Consider the following 24801-nt stretch of genomic DNA (forward strand, 5'->3'; position numbering starts at 1 on the left):
GGCCTGACTCGGCGCGGGTAGGAGTGTTTCCCTCGCGCTCTGCAGCCACCAGGGGAAGGCCACGCCGCAGCTTAGGCAGTCACGGGAGAATAACATGTGCTAGTCTGCGAGTGATTTCAATACGACAATGAAGCTGTGAGTATGAGTGTTGGCGACACGTACACACCTACCTGACTCCAAATAGCATACTCTTGTTAATATTCTGTGAACATAACACCAGCGTGAGTTTCATAATATCATGCATTACTCGTACTTAATGACTAAGGAGTGCGTTCGTGCGGCACGCGAGCCATCATCAGACACCACACCCCGCACAGCGTTCGGCGGAATGACAGATCCTGCATGAACCAACGCGTGGGGACAGGCTGGTCATGGGAAGCAACTTTTACTGCATCATGACGCTTAGTGGGGATAATCGCATCCACCCAAAAAATAATAATTAGCTATCGTGCTGAGTGAATCTATAAATTGGTGATGTCAATGCTCACCAATAACCCCCAAGCATTGAAGTCACGAGTAGTGAGCCAAAGGACGAGTCTATAATTTCTGATTACCTAGTAAATCTTGAAAGTGTCACTTGAATCATCCTTTTGTGACATTTGCGAGTTAATTAATGACCATGTAGCGACGATTGTATTTCAAGCTATTCGTTATCACTCACCTATTAATCTGCCTATTCCTAATCGCAAAAGAAAAGGACGCTGGGAATGTTGTCCTAAGCAATCTTATCACTACCACGAGACAAAGCGTGATGTCCTGTCTTGGCTCCATTCTTTGAGCCGGATTTCAATCTGAAATACACACTGCAGAAGTTTAAATACATAATCATCATCATCAGCTGCAGCATTATCACTATAAAATCACTTAGAACCAGCAAACTTAGAGAAACCTCCCCTTCCACTTTTTTTTTTTTTTTTATCTTAGAGCACATAAAAGAAAAGAATAGGAAGGAAGGAAAATCCATACTTTTCGACAACACTGAAGATTAGATCTTAAAAAAAAAGTTCGGCAAGCACGTGCGAGTCTCAGACACACGAAGCTATAGTGATGCTGCTCACTCACGAGAAAACTAGGGAAGAGGAGGAGGAGGCGGAAGAAGAAGGGGAAGAGCTGGAGATGGGAGAGAAGGAGGAGGAAGAAGAGACCAGGCAAGCAAGCACGTGCGACTTTCAGACACAAGTAGCTACAATGATGCTGCTCACTCATAAGAAAACAAGCAAGGAGGAAGAGGAAACAGAGAAGAACCAGACAAGCACGTGCTAGTTTTAGACACACGTAGCTACAATGATGCTGCTCACTCATAAGAAAACAAACAAGGAGGAGGAGGAGGAGGAAGATGTGGAGGAGGAACAGAAGCAGAAGGAGAAGGAAAAAAAGCAGGAGGAGAAAAAGAAACAGGAGTAGGAGGAACAAAAGCAGGAGTAAGGGAAGGGAAGAAGGAGGAGGAGGAGAAGGAGGAGGAGGAGGAGGAGGAGGAGGAGGAGGAGGAGGAGGAGGAGGAGGAGGAGGAGGAGGAGGAGGAGGAGGAGGAGGAACATGAGGAGGTGGAGGAGGAGGAAAAGCAGCGTGAAGTATCCATAAAAAATCAAGAGTTTAGGTCCCTGAGGCATCGCGGCAGCAACTCTCAGCCTCACTGCGCGTGGAAGAAAGTTTTGAGTCAACAATAATCATTTAGGTGTGTTGCCGGGAGGGTGTGAGCTATGTTTATGTTGTTATAGACACACGCACGCACGCACACATGCACTCACACCTCGTAGGCACTTTCAACGAAGGAATTTTCATGATTTTTTTTTTCATTGTTTATTTATTTGTTTATTTATTTGTTTATTCTTTTTCATGTGTCTTCAAAGGTTTTCTAGAGGTTTAAATTGTATACACACGCACGCACACACGCGCACACATACACACACTTTCACATGGACTTTTTTTTTGTTCTTTTTTTTTCTTTATTTTCCTTTCCTTCTTCATAATGTGTCTTGCAGCGATGTTTTCTAAAGGTCAGCCTGACTTGCCAAGCTGCTTCTTCTTTATTCATGGTTTCTTGTTCTCTATTCTTGTCTGTTTTCTCTTTTTAGCTTCGTTTCTCTTAGGTTCATTTTATTCTCATTTTTTTTTTTTGGTACTTTTCCAGTTTTTTCGTTTCTTATTTTCTCTTTTAATGTTTCGTATATTTTCTCCTTGAGAGAGAGAGAGAGAGAGAGAGAGAGAGAGAGAGAGAGAGAGAGAGAGAGAGAGAGAGAGAGAGAGAGAGAAGCCAATACATACATAGATACGTACGTACATACATGCAAAATAGACAGACAGACAGACAGACAGACAGACGGACAGACGAACACATACATAATCACATAAAAACATACATACACTCATACAGACAGACAGGGAAAGCGCATATACAGGCAAGTCAGCCAGAGAAGCAGCAGCCTCCCCCTTTGACCATCCTCACTTTAGTTCCTCCGTAACTTCATCGTATTTCAAAGCAACCGAGACTAAAAAGAAAGAAGAAGAAATAAGTAAACGTTAAAATTTTCACTTTCCTTCGCTCACACTCAGACAACGCCGTAGTTTCGCGCAGCACGTAACTTTATGGCTTGCTACTTAGGCCAATCAGCACCAAGGTGGCGTACAGGTGGCCAACGGCTGCAGAATACCGGGTGGTGAACGATAGATAGGCAGAGACAGACAGACAGACACAGACAGAGAGATCGAGGCTTTACATTTCTAGACGTATGATTGTCTCATTTCGAAGAGGTAAGGCATACATAAACAAGAGGAAAGTGAAGTGGCGAGCAATATGAAGAGAAGAGACAGACAGACAGGCGGAGAGAGCACGTTCTGTTCCAGCGTCTCACTATGGCTCGTTTCTTGACATTCCTCTTTTGAGACACTATTTCGTAAGAGGAAGGAAAAAATCAGAGTTGGTTGGCGAGTGACACGGAAAGAAAGAATGAAAAACTGATAGACAGACAGATAAATGAATAAAGAGACCAACCACAGCATTCACAAACCTATCAGTATCTCATTTCGACTCTTGCTGTGATCCTCCTCTTCTAAATCAGTTTATGTCGTAGGCGGGCGGGTATTTAGAAACAGAGTAAGAGCTAGTTTATTTTGGATACACTACCTTTACAAGCTTAATAAGATACTGTGCTGCGGTTCAGATTATCCTCGAGTTTTTGTAATTTGGTCAGTTTAGTTGTCTTTGGTGACTGAAATGAAGTAATAGGTATTGTATTATCAGCATTCCAAATGATCCTGACCTAAACTGGTCTCTATTTTTTCTTTCTTCCCGAATTAAGCTTCCTTTTTCAGGAGCATCAAACTTACTCTTTTCTTCTTCTTCTTCTTCTTCTTCTTCTTCTTCTTCTTCTCCATTCTCTCCCTTTTTTTGTCCCTTGACCGACATAAAAAGAAAGGAAAAGAAACTTCCGGGATATCAGTGTCCCTCCTGAAACATGACAATAAACCAACGTATTGCGGAAAAGAAAGCGGCGTGGAGATGAGATCTTTCTCTCGCGTACTTTCACTCTTGAGGGACTTTGAGTTTCTCCAAGTAAAAAAATATGTAACTAAAACTAAATTAGGCAGTTAACGAGACCCAAAAGAACTTAACTTTCGAATCTGTTAACTTTGAGCCTCACAACCTCCAGAAAATGCGGGAAATACAAATAAGAACGTAAAGAAAGGTACAAGAAGTCTTCACGAGGCGTCCTTGTATAAACGCTAATAATCAGTTTATCATCGACCACTAACAACGCTAATGATCCAAAAATCTCCACGTCCTCAAGATAAAATGTCTCAGAAAGGTTGAAATATGAAAGAAAACTAAAATAACAAGTGCGGTCAGATTTGCGGTCTCCTGACGCCATTAAAACATGTCGTGCAATCATCACTTTCCATCTCGGTGACAGCGGACAACCAGGAAATGCACGTGTTTAGGCGGCCTGGTGGAGGAGGAGGAGGAGGAGGAGGAGGATGGAGGAAGAGCGGGGGAGATTGTCAGCAATGTGGCGGTAAACTGAGCGTCTCCATTGCCTCTCTCAACTCTTCTTGTAACTCTCTTGGTAACTCTTATACTTTCTCCGTATACGGCATTATAGACAGTATTCTTAAGCATTTCTTCCTCCTAACTTTTAAATGTTAACATGCTGTAGTGGATATCACTGGGTTTCTCAAATGTGATTTCATAATTCTAAAGACCATATTCTGAAACACTTCCTTGCTGCATGCACCCCCTGTACTTTAAGGCTCTAGTTGGAGTGATAAGAGTTTTTGAAAGGCTTTTTTGTATTTAGTTTTAGTGATAGATTAACATGATTTCTCCATTAATAACAGGAGAAACACTTTTAAAAACCAAGCTTATCATCTCTGTGGGGGTTTGAAAATAGCTAGTCTTGATGAGAGAGCAAGGCGTTTCTGAATATGGGCCTGTAGTAAGTTGAGTCCTCATGGATGTTTCCCTCTATTGACGATGCAGAATACTCACCAAACTATCCCTTAAATCATGAAAACGTCTTTGAAAACCTTATCGACCTCCTCTAGTCATGAAGATCAGACTCCAAAACATTACAAGATACTTTCCCACTCGGACCCCTCGCTGCGGTCACCCAGTGCGCGTCCATCTTGTTAAGTCGCGTCACATCACCAATTTCTCCTGGAACAAGCGGAATAGAAACCTCCATCATGAGTCCAGTCCAGCCCGGCGAAGTCACTTTCATCTGCAGACCAGCAACGAAAGTGGTCCCGGCAAAAACTGGACCATCTTCAGGCGTCGGTGTCCACTTTCCTTCCTTTCCTGGGCGGGGCAACGAGAGCGGGAAGTGGCAAGAAGACAAGAGGGCGAGGACACGTGCTAACTAACCCACAAGTCAACGGCTCCTCCCTTGCTCTTAGCGGGTACATTCTTCTCGCTGATAAGACAATAGTATGTGACCTAGAGGAGAAAAAACGAATGTGTAGTGAAAGTGTTGGCGTTGCTTTGGGCTTCCTGTTAAGTGGCCGGCTCGTAACGGTGGTTGGCTGAGAAGGACGAGTGAGTGAGTTCCTGACTGACTGAGTGAACGTATGTATTCCTTGTTTTTGGTCATTGCGAAAGGGGATATTAGGAAATGTGTTGTTTGTTCGTATTTGTTTGTTTGTGTTGTTTTTGTAGCAGTGGTATTGCTGGTATGTACGGTAGTAATATTAGTAGTTATAGTAATACTGGTAGCAACAGTAGTAGCATTAAAAGTAGCAGAAGAAAGAAAAATAATAAGTATAGTTGTTATTTGTCATACATTTGTGATAATATAAGTTCTTGCAACAGTTATAGAAGTAGTATCACAGAAAATTAAGTCCTAACAGAAATTAGAAAATAACAACTTTTCTTTATGCTTACTAATCCATCTCGCTCACTGCAATCTCCCTGACGCTCATATGTTCCTATATTCTTATCTACTCACTCACTCACTCAGCTCAAACCGGACGCACTCTATCTCTTGTATGTCTCGCTTCTTTACGTGGCTGTGCTTATCAACTTAACCAGACTGCGAGCGGATACACACAAAAGAAACACATCTGGGTGGGTGGGCGAGTGGATGGGTGGGTTAGTTGGCGAGGAGAGCACACACACACACACACACACACACACACACACACACACACACACACACACACACTTTCTCTCTTCCTTAGTCCTGTCCAGCCCGCCTTCCCCTCCCCCTTCCTCCTCTCCTTTCCCTCCACCCAACACAGTATACCAGGCCATTCTGGATGTGTAGGCTCCGTGTGGGTGTGTTTAGGGTGGTGTGTGTTTGGTTATCCATTTGCAGTGTGTAGCGGTCGGTGTTTCGTTTCATAGTACACTGCTGAGGGTGATGGTGTGCGGTGGTGTGTGAGGAGGAGATGCATGCTTGGATTGCGAGGGGTTTCTCTAGCAGCGCCTTATGACTCGGTGTTTGTGTTGGTAATTTCGGCTCATCTTTTCAATTCAGTTCTGGTTGTTGGATGGTCGATCAAACTCTCTCTCTCTCTCTCTCTCTCTCTCTCTCTCTCTCTCTCTCTCTCTCTCTCTCTCTCTCTCTCTCTCTCTCTCTCACATATCGTGTTCTTGTTCTCTTTATTCTTCTTGTTCACCCGTTCTTTATCTCCTCATCCTCTCTCTCCTACATCACATCCACCACCACAACCGCAGCCACCACCACCACCACCACCACCACAACAACAACAACAACAACAACAACAAGCAACATCAACATGCCATCTTTATCATTCTCTTCCTGCGCACCACACCAGGCGGAAAAAAATCTTACATTACACTCAATAAAAGTCCCGAGGCAGTCTCTGTGTCTGCCTCCAGGCCAAAAGTGTCTGTATTAAGGGACGCCTGGTCTCTTGGAATGCAGATAGACACGCTTGAGTGAAGTAACGAGGCGCCAGGAAGAGAAAGTGAGTGGGAGAGCGAGGGAGGGACGGACGAAGGGTGGGGAGGGAAAGGAGTGAAAAAAATATTGTATGGAGGGTAAGGTGTCTTTCTCCCTGACCCCTTTAGACGCTCCAGGACCCTGTATTCTTTGTCCCCTTTGGTCTTGGTTGTGGTGTGTGTGTGTGTGTGTGTGTGTGTGTGTGTGTGTGTGTGTGTGTGTGTGTGTGTGGAGTGTGAGGTGGATTAATGAAGCTTTGGAGGAAAAAAGGAACGAAAGATGGGAAAAATATTCTAAGGGAGGGTACAAGGATGGAGAGGGAAAGGAAGAACAAAGTTAGTGAACTAAATGAAAGTAAAAAAAAAGGGAAGAATATAATGAGCAAGAAGTAAAGTAGAAACCAGGAAAAGAAAGGAAATTTACCAAGTAAATGTACAAAGAAAGGTTCACTATCTTTCAACATGAGCATTCTACCAAATAGAATAAGACAAGGGACATTTATACCAATTAATTGTTGCATGAAGTGTTATTAATTAGAAGATCACTATACTCGCAGAAAGAATATAAAAATATGCTTTGAGTGACATCAATATAGAGAACACATTAAAACATGTATAGAGACGAGAAACAATGAAGATTCCTTAATGCAAATCATACAAAATAAACTTTAAACAAGAATTAGCAGATAGTTCAGCAATTACAATAGAACATAACATTCAACATAAACTGTATGATAATTTTAATAATGATGTAGAAATTAGGACATCCCTCTTCCCGAAAATACTTCTTACAAATATGACCTTATGTTTGGTTATTGTCAAAACATGTATCTAAATAAGCACTTAAGCAAATGGAGAATTATTCCAAGCATTGCTGTTTTAACGAGGCGAAATGAATGAATGGATGGATGGATGGATCATTTTGAGAAAGAGGGAAAGAGAGAAAAGTGGATGGAAAGGAAGAAAATAGTGAGCAAGCAATAAAGGAAGAAAGAAAGAAAGGAAAGGAAAGGAAAAGAGAGAAATATGAATGTTAGTCACTGCAATGTTTAAGGTTATGATGAAAAACACGAGTCTTGTTACCAGCGGCCATGCACACACACACACACACACACACACACACACACACACACACACACACACACACACACACACACACACACACACACACACACACACACACACCCATTGTCTGCACGGGTAAATACAGTATAATCTAGACAGGAATAATCACGCACTTCCTTTCTTCTTTCCTTCCTTCCTTCCTTCCTTGATTCTTTCCTTCCTTCCTTCCTTCCTTCCTTCCTTCCTTCCTTCCTTCCTTCCTTCCTTCCCTTGGGCGATGCACAACATATCCTCCCACACACTTTTATTCTCACAAGAAGGAAGGGGTTTTCAGGCACACACTACCACCACCACCACCACCACCACCACCTGCTGACCCTTTGCCGGCGTTTTGGCGAATTACACCTTTCCTTCCTGTGTATCTATAAAATGCAGCAAACAACTCGCATAATCTAGCAATGTATGAAGCCAGGCACGTTTTTTCTTTCTTTTTTTTTTCCATTTTGCTTGCTATTTTTCACGTGGGAGGTGAGGAAAGGTGTGCATTGTGTATCGGGGACGGCAGGTTGGCAGGTGGGAACACGTGAGGAAGGAAGGAGGCGCGGGAGAAAAGACAGGAAAATACGTATACTTCACTCCTGTCACTACTTTCGTGTCGAGTCACCTCCTGTCCCCTTGGCTGGAAGTAGGTCATGTGCTAAAGTCTCGTTTCTGTCTGCTCATGTCCTGTTCACTTCTGTCTGTTTAGATAGGAATAAGAAGAAAGGGAAGTGATGAATGGAAAGAAAAGAGAATGAGAAGCAGGAAGTAGCCGCAGGTGTCTGGTAGATGGTGTGTTGTTATAGGTCGTGGTGCAGTGAGCGACTTGACAGTGAGGAAAAGGTTAAGACAGTGACGTGAGGAAGGAAAAGCGAGTAAAACGACAAGGAATGGGTAGGAGCGACAGGAAAATAACACCGTAAAGAAAGAAAAAGTTGAGAAAGCTATAAACTGGGTAGAAATAGAAGGAAAGAAAATAGGAGCAGGAATAGTATAAGATAAGAAAAGAACCGTAAGGGGGTGGAGATCGGTAAAAGAAAGCGGGGGAAAAATAGGAAGTACTAAAAGTGAGAAAGAAAGAAAAAAAAAAAAGGAAAGAGAAGGAAAAAGAAAAGAAATAATAGAAAGAAGCAGTTCATATCCTCATCATCCACTCATTCCCTCTCTAAGAAAAACTAAAAAAAAAAAAAAAAAAAAAAAAAAAAAAAATAAATAAACTTAAACGCAAGAAGCGACACGAACATAATTGACGGATTGACTTTAATTGAGACCGAAAGTAAGTGTAAGAATATTTGACTCTAAGTGACTCCTTCCATTACGCCAAGATTGATCAATTAAGCAGCACAACAATCTTCTCTTTGACCTTACTGGATGACAAGTTCCTCTCATTACTCCACGGGTGCATCAGACTCACTCACGACTCGATTAGGAGTAGTATCATTCACTCAAACAGTTTTCTCTTGCCCTTCATTCACCGGTGGAGCTCCCTTCATTCTGTCATCATTGCAGTCATCTCTGTGATCCGACAGCCAGGTAGTGAAGGTGATTTTGGTATAGTGGTGATAGTGGTGGTGGTGGTGGAGAAACTCACTACTTATATACTCGCCACGGTTTCACTTACTGGACTAATGATCATGCGGCTTAATTGTGACGTTAATTATCTTACCTTTGTAGCTCCCCATGCATCGCAAAGGTTTGAGTACAGGGACCGCTTCGTGTGTAGGACTGATGGTTTATTGCAGCTTCCCTTGTTTTCTTGTGTTCGTATGTTCCTTGCCTCGTGATGAAGTGTGTAGTGTGTGTGTGTGTGTGTGTGTGTGTGTGTGTGTGTGTGTGTGTGTGTGTGTGTATGGGTGGATGGGTGGATGATGTGTGTGTTAATGGGATTTGGGAGGGCTTCTGCTGTGTAAAAGAGATGTAGAGGCTGGTAATGGTAGTGGTAATGATGATAGTGGTGGTGGTGATGATATACTGTGATGGCTAAGTTGGTGTGTTTTCATGGGTAGGTCTTTGTGTTACATTGATGTTGTACAAGCTGGTGATGATAATGATGTGCCACTGTGATGTTCTATTCATCTTCAAGCTTAGAGTAACTGCGGCCAAGTGGAACGACTAGGTGCTCTTAACTTATCTCTGCCTGCATGTCATAGCTTCACGCATTAGCAAGCACGACAAGGTTTACGGACTTATTTTGCTGTAAAGGTCTTTGTTAGTAATTCAGATTTGTGTATAAAACCTCAGATGAAGGCTTTCTTTCGATTATTATTATTTATAAAGGCCACTGATCACTCAAATTTCTAACTAAAACTCATTCACATTCCTCTCCGCTCGCATTCCATGACTTTCCCCGCAACACCCACGGCGCCGCTTCTACCGGCATGACCTCGCGGGGAAGGCGTTCCCACTCCCAAGAAGGGCAGAGGTGGGCGGGGTGCGGGTCGGGGGTGAACGCGTCACGGGAGCGCAGTGCAAGAATCATTGTGTGAGATAAGCGTCTGAAAGCTTCCTCAAGGACGCGTGTTTTTGGTGCACAGGAACGTACCCAGGAGGAGGTCGTGTGTCGAGTGTCGTGTGTGATGCAAGTTTACGGTGGAGATGAGTAGCTTTTGTTTAGTCTCTGATTTACTGGATACTTATTTGTTTCTCGAATTTCCAAATACATTCTCATCCTTACCTTTCTTTTGCCAGATATCAGTAGCTTTCTATTGAATCTTTGTTTACTTTGTTCTCTGATTTTCGACTATATTCTCCTTGCCTTCTTTACCACAAACAACTGTTTACTCTGTGTCTCAACTTACTCTATATTTACACATTCCTCTCATTTTTTAATAAAATTATTTTACCTTGTGTGGGGGCGTTACGCATCGTGCTCGTAGCTTTTTCTTGCCCTTCACTGAAGTATAGAGTTTGTGACTCGGTAATTTTGATTGCTTTTGTCCTCGAATCTTTTCTTAAATTTCGACTCATTGAAGAATTACGAGAATGATTCGTTTTATTGAACATTCTCTAAAGAACCTTGTGAAGAAGACTGCAACATTTATTCAGTATCTTGTACGAATGCATGATTGTTCCTTGCAGATTGTGAGTGAGAGAGAAAAGATTTACTTAATGTCTAATATTTTTAGTGTTGGTACACTTCATGAGGTGTATCTCTAGAAAGTGTACTCAGGATATAAAAATGTCATGAAATAAGTTCTAAACTCTTAACCGGACTTTTTAATGTCGGGAGCGTGCGATTTCTTCTTGTGAGGATTCAGAACGAAACGCGCAAGGCAATCATTTTTTCCTTTACGAACTCAATAAGGCAGCCGTTCTCTCCATTAACCTTATACGATACCTCCGAGCCTTGCAAGACGATCACACAACACGCAGTAAATCAGTCCTGGTTCCCCTTTCATGGTTACTCGGTCAAGTAGCATCGAGATGTACCCAAGTGCTTGGATAAAAGATCACACAAGGACACACTTGCCACGGACTCAATAAGGACGAAGATGGGACCAAGAGAAACGCTGTAGTGGAGTCTTAAAAGGTAAAGGTGTCTTGCCATCGCTTTCTTTTTGCTCCTCTCGTACAGGGTAAGGTGAGACTCGTTTTCGCGTGTTAGATAAGCTAGTGAACAGGGCGTGTCTTACCGTTTTCTTTGAGTCATGTTACTTAAGTGCTTTGCTGGATGTTTTTTACCGCGTGGCTCCTCGGATTGTCAGTGAAAGGGACCCTGGAGCAAGAGAAAATGTGCGACTCAGAAGAAAAACGAGATTAAGGAATGTATTCTAAGCGAAAGTAACATAGGATATGGGAAATGTTGTATTGGTGTAAAGTGATTTTAAAAGCAGGAAAAACAGTGCTGGTATAATTATTAGAAAGGCGTTTTGGACAAGGGTGAAATGTCTCTTAGTACAAGGAAAACAAGGCAAGGAAAGCGTACTCTTGGCGAAAGGAAATTTAGGGCAGGGAAAAGTGCAATTATGTGAAAGGGAAAATCGGAAAACGAGAGAGAGAGAAAAAAAAGACAGTTATTGTGAAAGAAAAATTGAAGCCATGAAAAACTGAGTTCTTGGGAAAGGAAAATTTAGGATAATGGAAAGTGTGTACTCTCGTAAAAAGCGAAAGCCGGAAATGGGAAAATGGCAACTTAAAAACACTGATATTTTCTCCCTCTCTCTCTCTTGCTTGAATTTACTTTTTTGTTTATGCTTTCTGTGTTTTTCTTTTGTCATCTCAATTATACTCTCTCTCTCTCTCTCTCTCTCTCTCTCTCTCTCTCTCTCTCTCTCTCTCTCTCTCTCTCTCTCTCTCTCTCTCTCTCTCTCTCTCTCTTCAGCACCATTACTTCATAGGCCCGCGGGGAGGAGGAAGGGAGGAGGCGCAGCACTGTCACATGCGGCTCGTCGGTTCCTCCCTTCACGTGTGGCCTGCGAGTTTCGATATCAGCCACTCACTGAGGTTGGAATCGGCTGCCTTGGGGACGGCCTGGTGCTGCCGAGCGTGTGTGGCAACAGCCGGCCACTATTACTGGGGGGAAAATGATGGCCTGTTGAGCTTTGAAGAATTCCATACACTTTGAGTTACGAGATGATGGATTGTTTCGTACTGTTCGTCTTTTTTCGTCAAATGTTATGATTTCTTTTTTTTTTTTTTTATGTGTCTGTTTGTGTTACTTGGAAAAGAAGTGTTTTGTGAGGTATAAAATGCTTCATGTTGTTTTTTAGTAATATTTCCACTGAGTTACAAGATGATTGGTTTTTATTCAGTACTTTCCGCCTGCTATTCTAATATTACTAATGCTTGTTTAGATTTAACTATTTCATTTTCATATTTTCCCGGAGTTACACGATAGACTTTGTTTTTGTATACCCTCTTTCTCTTTTCCAAGTATTACCAGTGTTGTTTCTGTGTTACTCGAAAAAAATGTTTTGGAAAGTATAAATCACTCGATATATATGTTAGTAATCATATCGTCTTTTATTTTGAGTGTTTTGTTTTATTTTAATTTTTTTTTTATATACCATGTTGGCTTTTCACGGGAATTTATGGGCTAAAGGGGATACTTTTTAGGGTACCTCCTATCTTAAAGCCCACCCGCTAGGAAACCGTTGCCCCGAGTGAGGAAGCCCAACCTACACTCAGACCGTGGACAGGATTCGAACCCGTGCGCTTGGAGACCTCTAGAATCCCAAAGCATGCACGCATGGTTCCACTGTACCACGGCGGCCCCATAAATAGAGATATTTTCTAATTATTGCTAACATATACAGTATAGTTCATATTGAATATTCAGTCGAATTCTGATCAAGTATAGCATAATAGTCATAGGGGTTTTAAAAGGAAGTTATCGTTCATTTGGCTTTTTGTGAATATGATAATAAAACTAATACTAGACTTCCGGAGCGAAAATATCGTGAGAAACTCTTATGCTTTAGATAAATGTCACCTACTGAGAGAGAGAGAGAGAGAGAGAGAGAGAGAGAGAGAGAGAGAGAGAGAGAGAGAGAGGTTTATTCACCACATTTTCTTCCTAGTTATTTTGTCAAAGTAATGTTGAGATAGTGAGAGTGAGAGGCGTGGCTGTGTGTGTGTGTGTGTGTGTGTGTGTGTGTGTGTGTGTGTGTGTGTGTGTGTGTGTGTGTGTGTGTGTGTGTGTGTGTGTGTGTGTGTGTGTGTGTGTGTGTGTGTGTGTGTATGTGTGTGTGTGTAGTCATAAACAGAGAATCCACAGTAAACAATTATGTATCTTATATATTGAGTTTACACACACACACACACACACACACACACACACACACACACACACACACACACACACACACACACACACACAGTCCCGGGAAGCGGCGAGGCAAATGGGCAAGCCTCTTAATGTGTAGCCCCTGTTCACCTAGCAGTAAATAGGTACGGGATGTAACTCGAAGGGTTGTGGCGTCGCTGTCCCGGTGTGTGGAGTGTGTGTTGTGGTCTCAGTCCTACCCGAAGATCGGTCTATGAGCTCTGAGCTTGCTCCGTAATGGGGAAGACTGGCTGGGTGACCAGCAGATGACCGTGGTGAATTACACACACACACACACACACACACACACACACACACACACACACACACACACACACACACACACACACACATTTCACTTTCCCATCTCTTACCTTCACTGACATGCAGAATTATCCACACAATATTTCTTATACAAGTTCGGGTGGCCTTTAAGATTTTTTGAGAGAAAGTAGATTAATAAGAGCAACGTCCGATGCTACTGCGTGGTGAGTTGAGGGCAAGGGGTGGGACGCAGGCTCACCTACTGGCCACCCACCCCTAGCCGTCCTTTACTCCATCTCGTCCCACCCCTTCCCCTGTCCCCGTCCGTCCACCTCCACCCAGCTCCATCCTTTCGCCAGCATTAGTTATCGTAATCCACATCTGGCTCGTTATTACCACCGTATAGTGACGCAAAAACCACAGGCTGCTCAATATGACAGCTTCTGTGATCGTTTCTTCTGCTGCTGTAGATCTGAACGGCAAGGTGTGGAGTGGTGTGGTGTGGTGTGTGTGCTACGGATTGTATCTTTCGTTTCCTGATCCCGTCTTGACAATATATTTTTTTTGTGTTATAAGTATTTGGGGTGTGTGTGTGTGTGTGTGTGTGTGTGTGTGTGTGTGTGTGTGTGTGTGTGTGTGTGTGTGTGTGTGTGTGTGTGTGTGTGTGTGTATGCGCGCGCGCGTGAGGCTAAGGAAAATATTTCGTAACGCCCGTGTACGCTTCTGCAATTACGCGGTGATTGCTAAGGATTGGGAAACTCCTTGACTGTTTTCCCGCCACGTTACATGGGCGTGGGAGGCTGACAGCTGCCATCAGGGATTACTAATGATGCTCCGGGTTAGTACTTTTAATCATTCAGTTTCTCTCTCATAGCTACGTAAGGAGGAAGGGAGCGTAGGAGAGGAAGATGAGGGAAAGAATACACAATTAAAGAAGGGAGAAAAGAAAGGGATAGAGAGACAGAAGATCAACAAGGAAAAGGAAAATAACATGAAAAGAAAAAGAGTTTAATTAATCTTTTGATCTTTAATGTTTGAAAATCGTAGGAAAGACAAAGCAGATTGATAGACAGACATAGAAACAGACAGACACAAGTAACTAGATAGATTGAGATAGACAGACATGTAGACAGACACACCTCTGCCTGTTTATACGCTCTCCTAACAGACAGACGGACACAAGCAGTTATAGTGGAACCCTTCAATAGGCCATGCAGTCGCGTATGAAATATTATAACTATTATTAAGGCAAAAAATGAAAGTGTGTGTGTGTGTGTGTGTGTGTGTGAGAGAGAGAGAGAGAGAGAGAGAGAGAGAGAGAGAGAGAGAGATTTTATCATGTGCGTGTCAAGTATCAACGTGACAGTAATGTGTATGTATGTATGCATGTGTAGTACTTATATTGCGCTTTCCAAAAACATGAAATGTAATTCCCAAAGCGCATATTATTGTAGAAAGAAATAAAAATCAATTTAAAAATAAGATAGTTGATAAACTAAGGTAAATCGAAAAAATAAAACCTAGAGGGAAAACTACGAACTATTAGAATTAAAGAACAGATAAAGGAAAATTAAAATTATAAAACCACTATAAGACTAAAATCAATGTGTAAGATTTACTAAAAATCAACCTGCATTAAAAACAGGACATAAAAATCAGTCGTAGGCTGATCGAAAAAGAAAAGTTTTAAGGGCCTTTTTAAACTCGGTCGTGCTCTCACAGTTTTTTTTTATTATAGTAGGCAGGCTAATGTGGGACAGGTGCAGCCAACGCCCAAAGTACCAAGTTAGTCTGGTTCCACTTATATAGACAAATATTGATAGACAGACAGACAGACAGACGAATGAGTAGATAAATACATATTTCTATTCGTCCGTGCACTGATAGGCAGACAGACAGACAAACAGACAAACAGAGAGATAGACAGGTAGGTAAATAGGCAGACAGACAAGTAGATACACATACAGGCAGACGGACCTCTTCCTCCTCCCTCGGGCAGCCGCTAGGCCGGGCTACTTCTCTCTATCTCATCTCCCTTCACACCGTTCCCAATGAAGACAGTCACGTCTTTTTTATTGGCGGCTGATGGTAGAAGTGGTAGTTGGAGTGTGAGGAGGAGAGAAAGTTTCAGAGATCTCATTGCTACGTAGGAAATGTTACGTTAGTTAGTTTTTGTGGGTTTGCTTGTTTGGGAGTGTTAATCATGATATTGTAGAGTGTGTAATGTGGCGCCGCAGGTTGTCTAAGGTGTTGTTGTCTTACAGGTTACTGATGGTGGCGATCACGGCGATGGGATGCCGGATCCAGGCCGCTGACTTGGTGTGGGACACCAGCGAGTGGACGCCCATCCTCACTAACTGCCCGACTTGCTCCCCTGAGAGGACACTCAAGGCCAAGGTTGTGGCCCGAACTCCTCAGAAATCTATTGGATCATTTATTCCAGCTTCACTGATCGGCGAAGGAGAGTCTGTCACTCACGGTTCACAAGTGTTGACAGCTAGGCACAGGACGTCACTCCGAACCGGTGATGCCAAAGAACAGAGGTCTTCCTTCCATCCCCCTACTACTCGTACTATCCACAAGGCATCTATCGTTCCCATAAAACCCAAAATATTAGAGCGTAACAAACCACAACCTGCTTCCTCTGCCGCTGGTGTGCAGCTGATCTATCTTCCTGAAGGTTCCATTCAGCAACTTGCATCTGCTAATGCTGCCCGCATCATTTCCGGCTCGACAACCCGCCAGCAGCGAGGTAACTTCGTTGGAGTAGCGCAGTCATCTCCGCAAAACCTGGTGCACAATGTGGTGTTCTCTGATAAACAAAAGAGAGATCACTCGGGACGCTTGATTGGGGGCGGCGTGTCCAATGTCTTACCTGTATCCATTCTCACAACTCCCGGTCAGGAAAAGGATGCCAAAGAAAAGCTAAAGCTTTTGGAAGCTGCTTTAACGACTCCAGAAGAAAAACAACCAAATGATGGTCGGCTTCCCCGTGTATTCATCGCCCCATCTAATGTGCCGCCCCCTCCAGGTTACATAAAAATTCCGCTAGTTCCTCAGGGGGATTCTAGCGCTCCCACTGTCCCTGATAAGGATGGAGCTCTGCCACAAACTTTCCTCACCTCAGACAATACTTCCCCACCTCCAGGCTTTATCAAATTTGACCTACCTGAGGGTGTAAGTCACCTGTCACGTGACATCCCTGTGGTGGTTCCCAACGATATACCACAAGAAACATCTCCTGGATTCTCACACGTCCTTGACACCCTCGGCATTAATAGACAGCCCCGAACCAGCAAGAATCAGGGCCCACCAATCCAGACCATACCACGTGATGACCCCAAGTTTTCAATTGCTTCTGGTTTCCCTGGTCCTGAACAGCGGCCATTCCCATCACATAGTCATACTCGACAGCCTCCGCCCCCTAACCAGGCTCCAGATTTCTTACAGTTCAGTCAGCCTTCGCCCAACCAGGCTGTGCCCCTGTTCAGCCAAACGAAACAGTCCTTCCCGGGACAACCCCAGTTTCCACAAGTGCAACGCCTTCAGCCAACACAGTCCTTCCCTCCACCAGACCAGTCTTCTCCACGACCTGGAAGCCCTCCTCGTCCTGCAAGACCTTCCTTGACTATCAATCTGGGTCAACAACAGCCAGACCAACCTTCCCCACCCCAAAGCCAACCCTTCCCACTGACAGAAAGCCCTCCCATTCCTAAAGAACCCACCCCACAGGTCAACCAGATTGTTCCTCAGCCTGGGCAGCCAGGACAATCCCAGAAACCCTTACAACAAAGGCCAATCTCACAGAGTGGTCAACATTTCCCACCACGCTTCGGACAGCCACCGAGGCCTGCCCCACAGCTCCCTCCGTTCAGTCAGGATCCATCACAGCCCAGGCCAGCCTTTCCACAGCCTGCACAACTTGGCCAACAGCCTTTCCTACCACAACCTGGCCAGCAACTTCCTCCACCACCTGGCCAGCAACTCCAACAGCAACCCCAACCACGACCTGACCAACAAACTCCTCCACAACCTGGCCAGCAACCTCCTTCACCACCTAGCCAGCAACTCCTACAGCAATCCCCACGACGACCTGGTCAACAAACTCCTCCACGACCTGGCCAGCAACCTCCTCCACCACCTGGCCAGCAATTCCCACAACAACCCCCACGACGACCTGGTCAACAAACTCCTCCACGACCTGGCCAGCAATCTCCTCCACCACCTGGCCAGCAATTCCCACAGCAACCCCCACCACGACCTGGCCAACAACCTCCTCCACCATCTGGCCAGCAACGCCCACCACGACCTGGCCAACAACCTCCTCCACCACCTGACCAGCAACGCCCACCACGACCTGGCCAACAACCGCCTCCACCACCTGGCCAGCAACCCCCACCACGACCTGGCCAACAAATTCCTCCACCACCTGGCCAGCAACCTCCTCCACCACCTAGTCAGCAACTCCCACAACACCCTCCACCACTACCTGGCCAACAAACCCCACCACAACCTGGCCAGCAACCTCCTCCAAGACCTGTCCAAAAACCTCCACCACGACCTGACCAGCAACCTTCTCCAAGGCCTGGCCAACAATCCTCACAACCAAATCCATCCATCCCACAGCCTGATCAGCCATTTCAACAGCCTGGACAGCCTTCTGGGCAGCCTAACCAATCTCCTCCTCCACAGCCTGGTCAGCTGCAGTCAGAACAACAGTCAGGGCAACCTACCCAACCTAACTCACAGCCTATACAACCTGCTATTCCTTCCTTGCCATCTCAACAGCCTGCCCAACCATTACCACAGGGCAGACAACCTCCACCACCAGCTGGCCAGTCATTCCAGCAACTTGGCAGACCATTCCCACAGTCTGGCAGACGGCCTCCACCACCATCTGGCCAACCATTCCCACAGTCTGGCCAACCATTCCCGCAGCGTGGCCAACCTTTCCCACAACCTGGACAGCCATTTCTACAGCCTGGCCAACCATTCCCACAGCCTAGCCAACCATTCCCACATGGCCAACTATTCCCACAACCTGGACAGTCTAACCAGTTTCCCCCACCCAGCAAGCCATTATCACAGCCAGTACAGCCTGATGTTCCTTCACAACCTAGCCAGTCTGTCTCTCCTGGTCGACCTTCTCAACCCATCCAACCTACTCCAACGCCCATCCAGCCGTTCTCACAGCCTGGCCAGCCTATTCCACAGCCTGGTCCACCTGTAGCACACTTTGGACAACCTCGTCAGCCCCAATTAACATCTACTTCTCCTTCCCCATCTTCTACGCCATCCCTGAGTCGTGGGTCAAGCCCAACATCACAGGCCAGACGTCCCTCAACACTCCAGACTACCCCAAGGCCCACCTTTACATCTCCATCTACTCCAAGCCCGAATCTTACTCCCCATTCCACCGTCGGTCAGAGCTCTACCTTCCAGCCTCCTACAAGTCCAAGGTTCACTTCCCAATTCACTCCAAGGTTCAGCACCACACTCCGGCCCACATCACAGCAAAGTTTCACACCCAGTCAGAGTCAGAGTTCTACCTTCCAACCTCCCACAAGTCCAAGGTTCATTTCCTTACCCGCCCAAAGACCAAGTTCCATATTCCAGCCTACTCAAAGCCCAAGGTTGACTTCCCTGTCCACAACCCATAGGGCAACATCATCTCCTAGAATCACCCCAAGACCAAGCAGCACCACACAGTTTACTCCACGACCACGTTTACCTCCTAATTCATTCAGTCCCCAGAATGAACAAACAATTTCTGAGTCTCCCTTGATTCCACAGTCTTCGCCAAGCACCACATCTAGACCTCCATCAAGCACTGTGGCTCCTGCACCTGTAACTCAGGTGCCAGTTATTTCTATTCCTGGAGCAGTACCTCAAGCACCGCCAGGCTCTGCCTCTCCTTTCACACCTGGATCAGTTAGCACCACTCTCAGGCCTCAACTCGTCTCCACAGTTGACTTCTCAGACTCTCCTTCACTTTCTGAGAGGCCCGTCGTGTCTTCCACCCTGAGGCCTCAACCTGTCTCCTTCTCAGGGTTTCCACCACCTCTCCTGAGATCCACTCCAAGGCCCCAGCCAGTGTCCTTCCCTCCTCGTCCACTTAACCTTCCTACTTTTGCACCCTTCGGTGTTAGTAAGCAACCATTTTCCCATCAACCTGAGAGCGAAAAGAAAATCAGACAGCGGCCTCGTACTCGGATTCCTTCATTTAGGAAGCCTCAAAAGCCTTCAACTTCAGAGCCACAGTTGCCTGTTAATCAAGACTTTGCGCCATTCCAACCACCAACGCTAACCTCTACAGGAATAGAGGAACAAACACCTTCCTTCCAGCCAGAGGTAACCACCGAAGGGATCCTTTCTACTGTGTCTAGCGCGCTACCTGCTGCCTCCACCACTACTACTACCACACCCAGGGTCACCACCTTTAAGCCAAGGTTCAATTTCAACATCGCTAACAGACGTCCGTTCCTGCGGCGCAAACAGCGTCCTGTAGCTACACCGGAAAAGGAGGACGAGGGAGCAGTGAAAAAGGAAACTGACACTACGTTTAAAAAGGACGGAGGTGAGAAAAAGACTGAGACCGTTACTCTCTTCCCACCCTTCTCTGTTGCTCGCACACTCAATCCACTGAGAACACGGAAAGAAGGTAACGACAGTGAGACCTCCTCTCCAGGAGTGACAGCATCTCCTACAGGTGTCTTTGGAAGAAGACTTAAGCCTCGAACCCGACGCCCACTTACAAGTAACCGTTTCAGAACCAGAGAGCCTGCAATCACATCTGATGTGGTCGAAGAGGTCACACCTGGTACTGTCACTCCTACAAAAATTCCCAGTGAAACCAAAACTAGAAGTCGTGGACCAACAGGTCTGAGAGGACGAGAGCTTCCCGAGTGGCTGAAGGAACGACGACGCAATCGTGGGCGTGGGCGTTTCAGAGGAACAGATGTTCCTCGCAAGACAGAAAAGAAGCAGGTAGAAGACGATCCTTTGGATATTCTTGAGAACAATGGATTTAATGGCGCCGAGTCTACGGTGGTAGAATTCAGCAGACCGCCCGAGAATAATGTGCAGCGGCCTCTCAGTCCCCACGACGCTTTGAAACAGCTGGCAGAGGACGCAAGTGATGCTGCCACCAAGAACATCGCAGAGTTGTTGGATGCTGCATCGAGAGCTGGCTCTAGGTATGCCAGTGAGGCAACTCAAGATTCTGGGATAGGGACAGACATTGTTCAGCTCGATACTTCAGAACACACCACAAACATTGATGAGAAGCCTGGTGTTTATGGAAGTCCCAGTGAAGGTGGAGTACTGGATGCAGAATATGTTGATGATGCTCCCGTTGTGGATGAAACTGAAATCGTGCCTGCACCTGAGCCTGAGCCTCAAGCAGAGACCTTTGATGATGCTGCCACGCCCCAACTGGAACTTCAGCACCCACCACAGTATGTATCTGAGGACGACCTTAAGGACAAACCCGAGACGCTCCTCCCACCTCATCGTCTTTTAGAGTTACCCTTATCCCATTTGACTCACATAAACCCCACGAGGGCAGCTCTCACACTCTCACCAGTACCACCACAGAACCGACTGAGACAACCAAATTTTTCAATCCCCTCTACAGAAAATCTTGACGACGGAAGTACACGGACACGTATCAAGGAGGACCATAGAGAAGTCTTTTCCCCCAAGGACAATACTGACACTCCTAGTAGTGACCTAAATAATACAATGACTGTGGCTGTTGTCAGTACCAATAGTACCAACAATGGGGACGGGGGAGCTTTAGGACGGGAAGAAGGTGACACTTCTTACTACAAGTACGAATTGAGTACTGAACTCCCTGAAATGGGAACTCTGTACCCTAACGATCAATTCACTACTCTTTCCCCAGGTGAGTCAGAAGATTACTACACCTATGAATATGACGACCTCTACGACGACCACGCTGAGCAGAATGAGGACCAGAAGTTCGGTGGCAGTAAAGCTGAAGTTGTCTTCGCTGTTCCTGTCACAGACTACGAGTATAATCCAGAGGACGCGCTAACAACTACTCCAGCGGCTGAGATTGTTGTGGAGTTAAGTGAGGCTTCTTTTGCTGACTCTAAAGTAACGGCCTTGAAAAGCCCAGTGAGCACACAGACTGTCACCGAGACTTCTCAAACGGCCATTAGTGATTCCGAAAATGTTTTCAATGTACATGACATATTAGATGTGTCTCAGGTAACTGAGGAGGTGCCCTCAGTGACTGAAGAGTCTCTTCAGGTGACTGAAGAGGTACCTCAGGTAACTGAAGTGCCCCAGGTGACCGAGGAAGTGTTTGAAGTGACCGAGGAGGTGCCACAGATGACCGAGGAGGTTCCTATGGTGACCTTCGAAGACACAGTTCCAGAGACAACCAGTGAGTCAGCGGTGACTGGCGAGACTCACCCCGTGACTGACGCCTCCAACATTGAAGGAAAGGTTGAAGAGCAGCAGCCATACGCCCCCTCCTCCACCCCGAGACCCGCGACGCCTCTCATTACCTTCCTACCTTTCCCCTTCACCACCACTACCACCACCACCGCTCCCACCACCACCACACCCGCCACCTCCACTTCCAGGCGACGACTCGTGCCCATCAGGCCTCTCCATGCTCGTCTACTGGGAGCCAGAAAGAAGAAACTATCCTCAGGGGCGTCTTCCGTCAAAGTTAAGAAGGACTCCAACGCTCTCAAGATCGTAGGCAAATCCACAGTGGCGGAGGTCCAATCCTCTGACCCTGTGGTTTGCTTCCCTGGACATCCCTGCGTCAGGGCAGTGGGAGTGGGGCGTCTCTTGCGTCCATAAACAGCTCATCACTTCACCTCCATCCTCAGGCTTTCTAAGGCTCCCTGTCCTGCCTGAACCAAACACATCAATCAGATTTATTTTCTCAGCGTTCGTTTCATCTTATTCATTCTCACTAAAAACCGGTAGCCACTATAGGTTAAGGCAACTGCTGCGGGCCACACACACACACACACACACACACACACACACACACACACACACACACACACACACTAAAGTTAGATCACAGCTGTTCATTCCCGCCACAGGCTATTTGGCGTCTCACTAAATCCTGAATTTTAAGAAGTATCCAAATCATCATTCATATAACAACTGAAATTTAACATGGCAGCAAAATTTGGTAAATATAATGACTTGAGATGTTCCTTGTTATGAATATGGGAGTACTGTTTTGTTTGATTCATTATCCAATGTGGGGAGCATGAACATGGTGGCTATGGTGGGCCCGCGCAGCCACTCCTCAGGGCGGGACAGGGTTGTTTCTGTAGATATGTAATTTATTTTCCCAGCCTCGGAGAGCGTCAGCTGGTCTGCTGCTCTTATGAGGCAGTTCTGGAGCCGCCAGTCGGGGTCACCGTTCAGTCAATATGTATTATATAAGTTGTGTATTATAACCACTAAATAAAGAGTTGTTTTATATACGTTCGTTATGTTGAATTCACTATATGTATATATCTTTATAACAATGGATGAAGGTTCCTACCTCATATAGCTACATGATGATATTATAGAGACACACAATGTCTTCAGGAAGGTGAAGAGTTTCACAGATTGTGTGAATGCGAATAATGCTGCCTTGACGAGGGTGACACAGCAGCCCTTCATTATGGATGATAAAAGTACAGAGTTGCACAAAATGCTTTCAAGGAAGTGAGAAGTTTGGCAGCCTATGTTACTATGTAAATGTGTATACAACTAGTTTCGGTAACACCAGATCGAAGCTCCTACTTAACATGATAAGTGTGTGTGTGTGTGTGTGTGTGTGTGTCTGGATGGGTGTTCATTGTTAACCCTGGGGGACTTGTTTTCAACGCGACTAGCTGTGCCTCTTTCCACTCCATGGCAACGCAAGCTAGGCGAGGCAAGCGACCAGAGGCACTGGTCGCCTCCTCGAGTCTTCGCCGCCAACTTCAACTTCTCATATAACCCGATCGAGCCTTTGTGCTCACACACTTCCATGGCGGACAATACTGCAAGCCTGATCTTAATCTTGATAATACAGGCGACTCGGGATCGCTCCTGAGCCAGGCCTTTGGATCGGCAGCTCCTGTAGACGACAAAAGAAAGGCACACAGAGAAAAAAAAGAAAAGAAAAAAGAACAGGGTTCTTTGCTCTAATCGTCCGTACATCTGGCACGCCACATTCTCTCCAGAAACTCCTTCACCGCTTCAATCATCCTTTCATTCGTTTCTCTACTCAGTCCCAGCAGCACCACCATCCACCCCTCCTCGTCTTCTCCACTCTTTCGTTCCTTTTATGCCCTAACTCAGTTAACACCACTTGCATCATCTCATACCTGTCTCTGGCATACTTCACACACTCCAGCATCACATGCTCCACCGTCTCGTCCTCTCCCGAGTCATACATCTGACACACTTTGCTGCGGGACTCAGACCACCTGTAACTCCTTGCATTCACATCCATACACTGTGCCCTAGCTTTAAAGATAAGATCACCACCCAGGCTTCCATCGTACCACCTCTCATACATCGGGGCCTCTTTCACCTTGTACTATTCCACAGTAGTCTTTCGTTCCATCCCGTTCCTCCATTCATTCAGTCCCATACTCTTCACATCTCTGTCTATCTCACTCTTCCACTTCCTCACATCCCATTCTGTTCCCACTCTGCCTCCTCTTGTCATGACCCATTCCAGCTCATTCTGATTCACCCCAGCCATTCTCACTGCCCACCCAACCTGTAGACCATTCCTCTCTGTCATTCTCATACACCTTTTCCTCCATTTGCTTCCACTTTCACTCCACAGATACACCTTCCTTGCTATTCTTGTATCATCCATTCTCTCAAGCCTAACCTTGTACCTAAGTGTCGCTTTTATAAGTCTTTCCCTAAAAGAGCTCCATCCCATATCACCTCTTAAGGCTTCTACTGCTGTGTACCTTGGTGCATTCAGTGCTAGCCTAGCTACTCTACACTGTCCCACTTCTAACTTGTCAATTTCACTCTCGTTCCATGCAATCACATCCATACCATACATTATACTGGGGACAGCCACACTCTTCCACACTTCTCTCAGCACGTACGTCATACTTATTTGCTCTCATCCTTGCCGCGCTTCCTAAACGACCCACCCACTGGTTCACCAAGCTTATCTTTTCATTCTTTGTCTTTTCACACCCATTCGGACTCATCCACATCCCTAAGTACTTGTATTCTTGTGCCTGCTTCAACTCATTCTCTCCCA

At 45.6% G+C, this 24801-nt stretch overlaps 1 protein-coding gene across 1 annotated transcript in view; it reads left to right on the forward strand.

Annotated features, from left to right (window-relative positions):
• The window catches only part of LOC123514198 (nascent polypeptide-associated complex subunit alpha, muscle-specific form-like), a 23056-nt gene extending 41 nt beyond the window's left edge, over positions 1 to 23015 (forward strand). Inside the window, exons 1-2 of the mRNA XM_045271852.1 lie at positions 1 to 135; positions 15797 to 23015. The exon at positions 1 to 135 is cut by the window's left edge and continues 41 nt beyond it. Of these exons, the coding sequence (XP_045127787.1) occupies positions 128 to 135; positions 15797 to 22373 (6585 nt within the window). The 5' untranslated portion in view covers positions 1 to 127 and the 3' untranslated portion in view covers positions 22374 to 23015. The remainder of the gene's footprint in view (positions 136 to 15796) is intronic.
• The last annotated feature ends 1786 nt before the right edge of the window (positions 23016 to 24801 follow it).

The sequence above is a fragment of the Portunus trituberculatus genome, chromosome 37, assembly GCF_017591435.1.
Source record: "Portunus trituberculatus isolate SZX2019 chromosome 37, ASM1759143v1, whole genome shotgun sequence".
Classification (NCBI taxonomy): Eukaryota; Metazoa; Arthropoda; class Malacostraca; order Decapoda; family Portunidae; genus Portunus; species Portunus trituberculatus.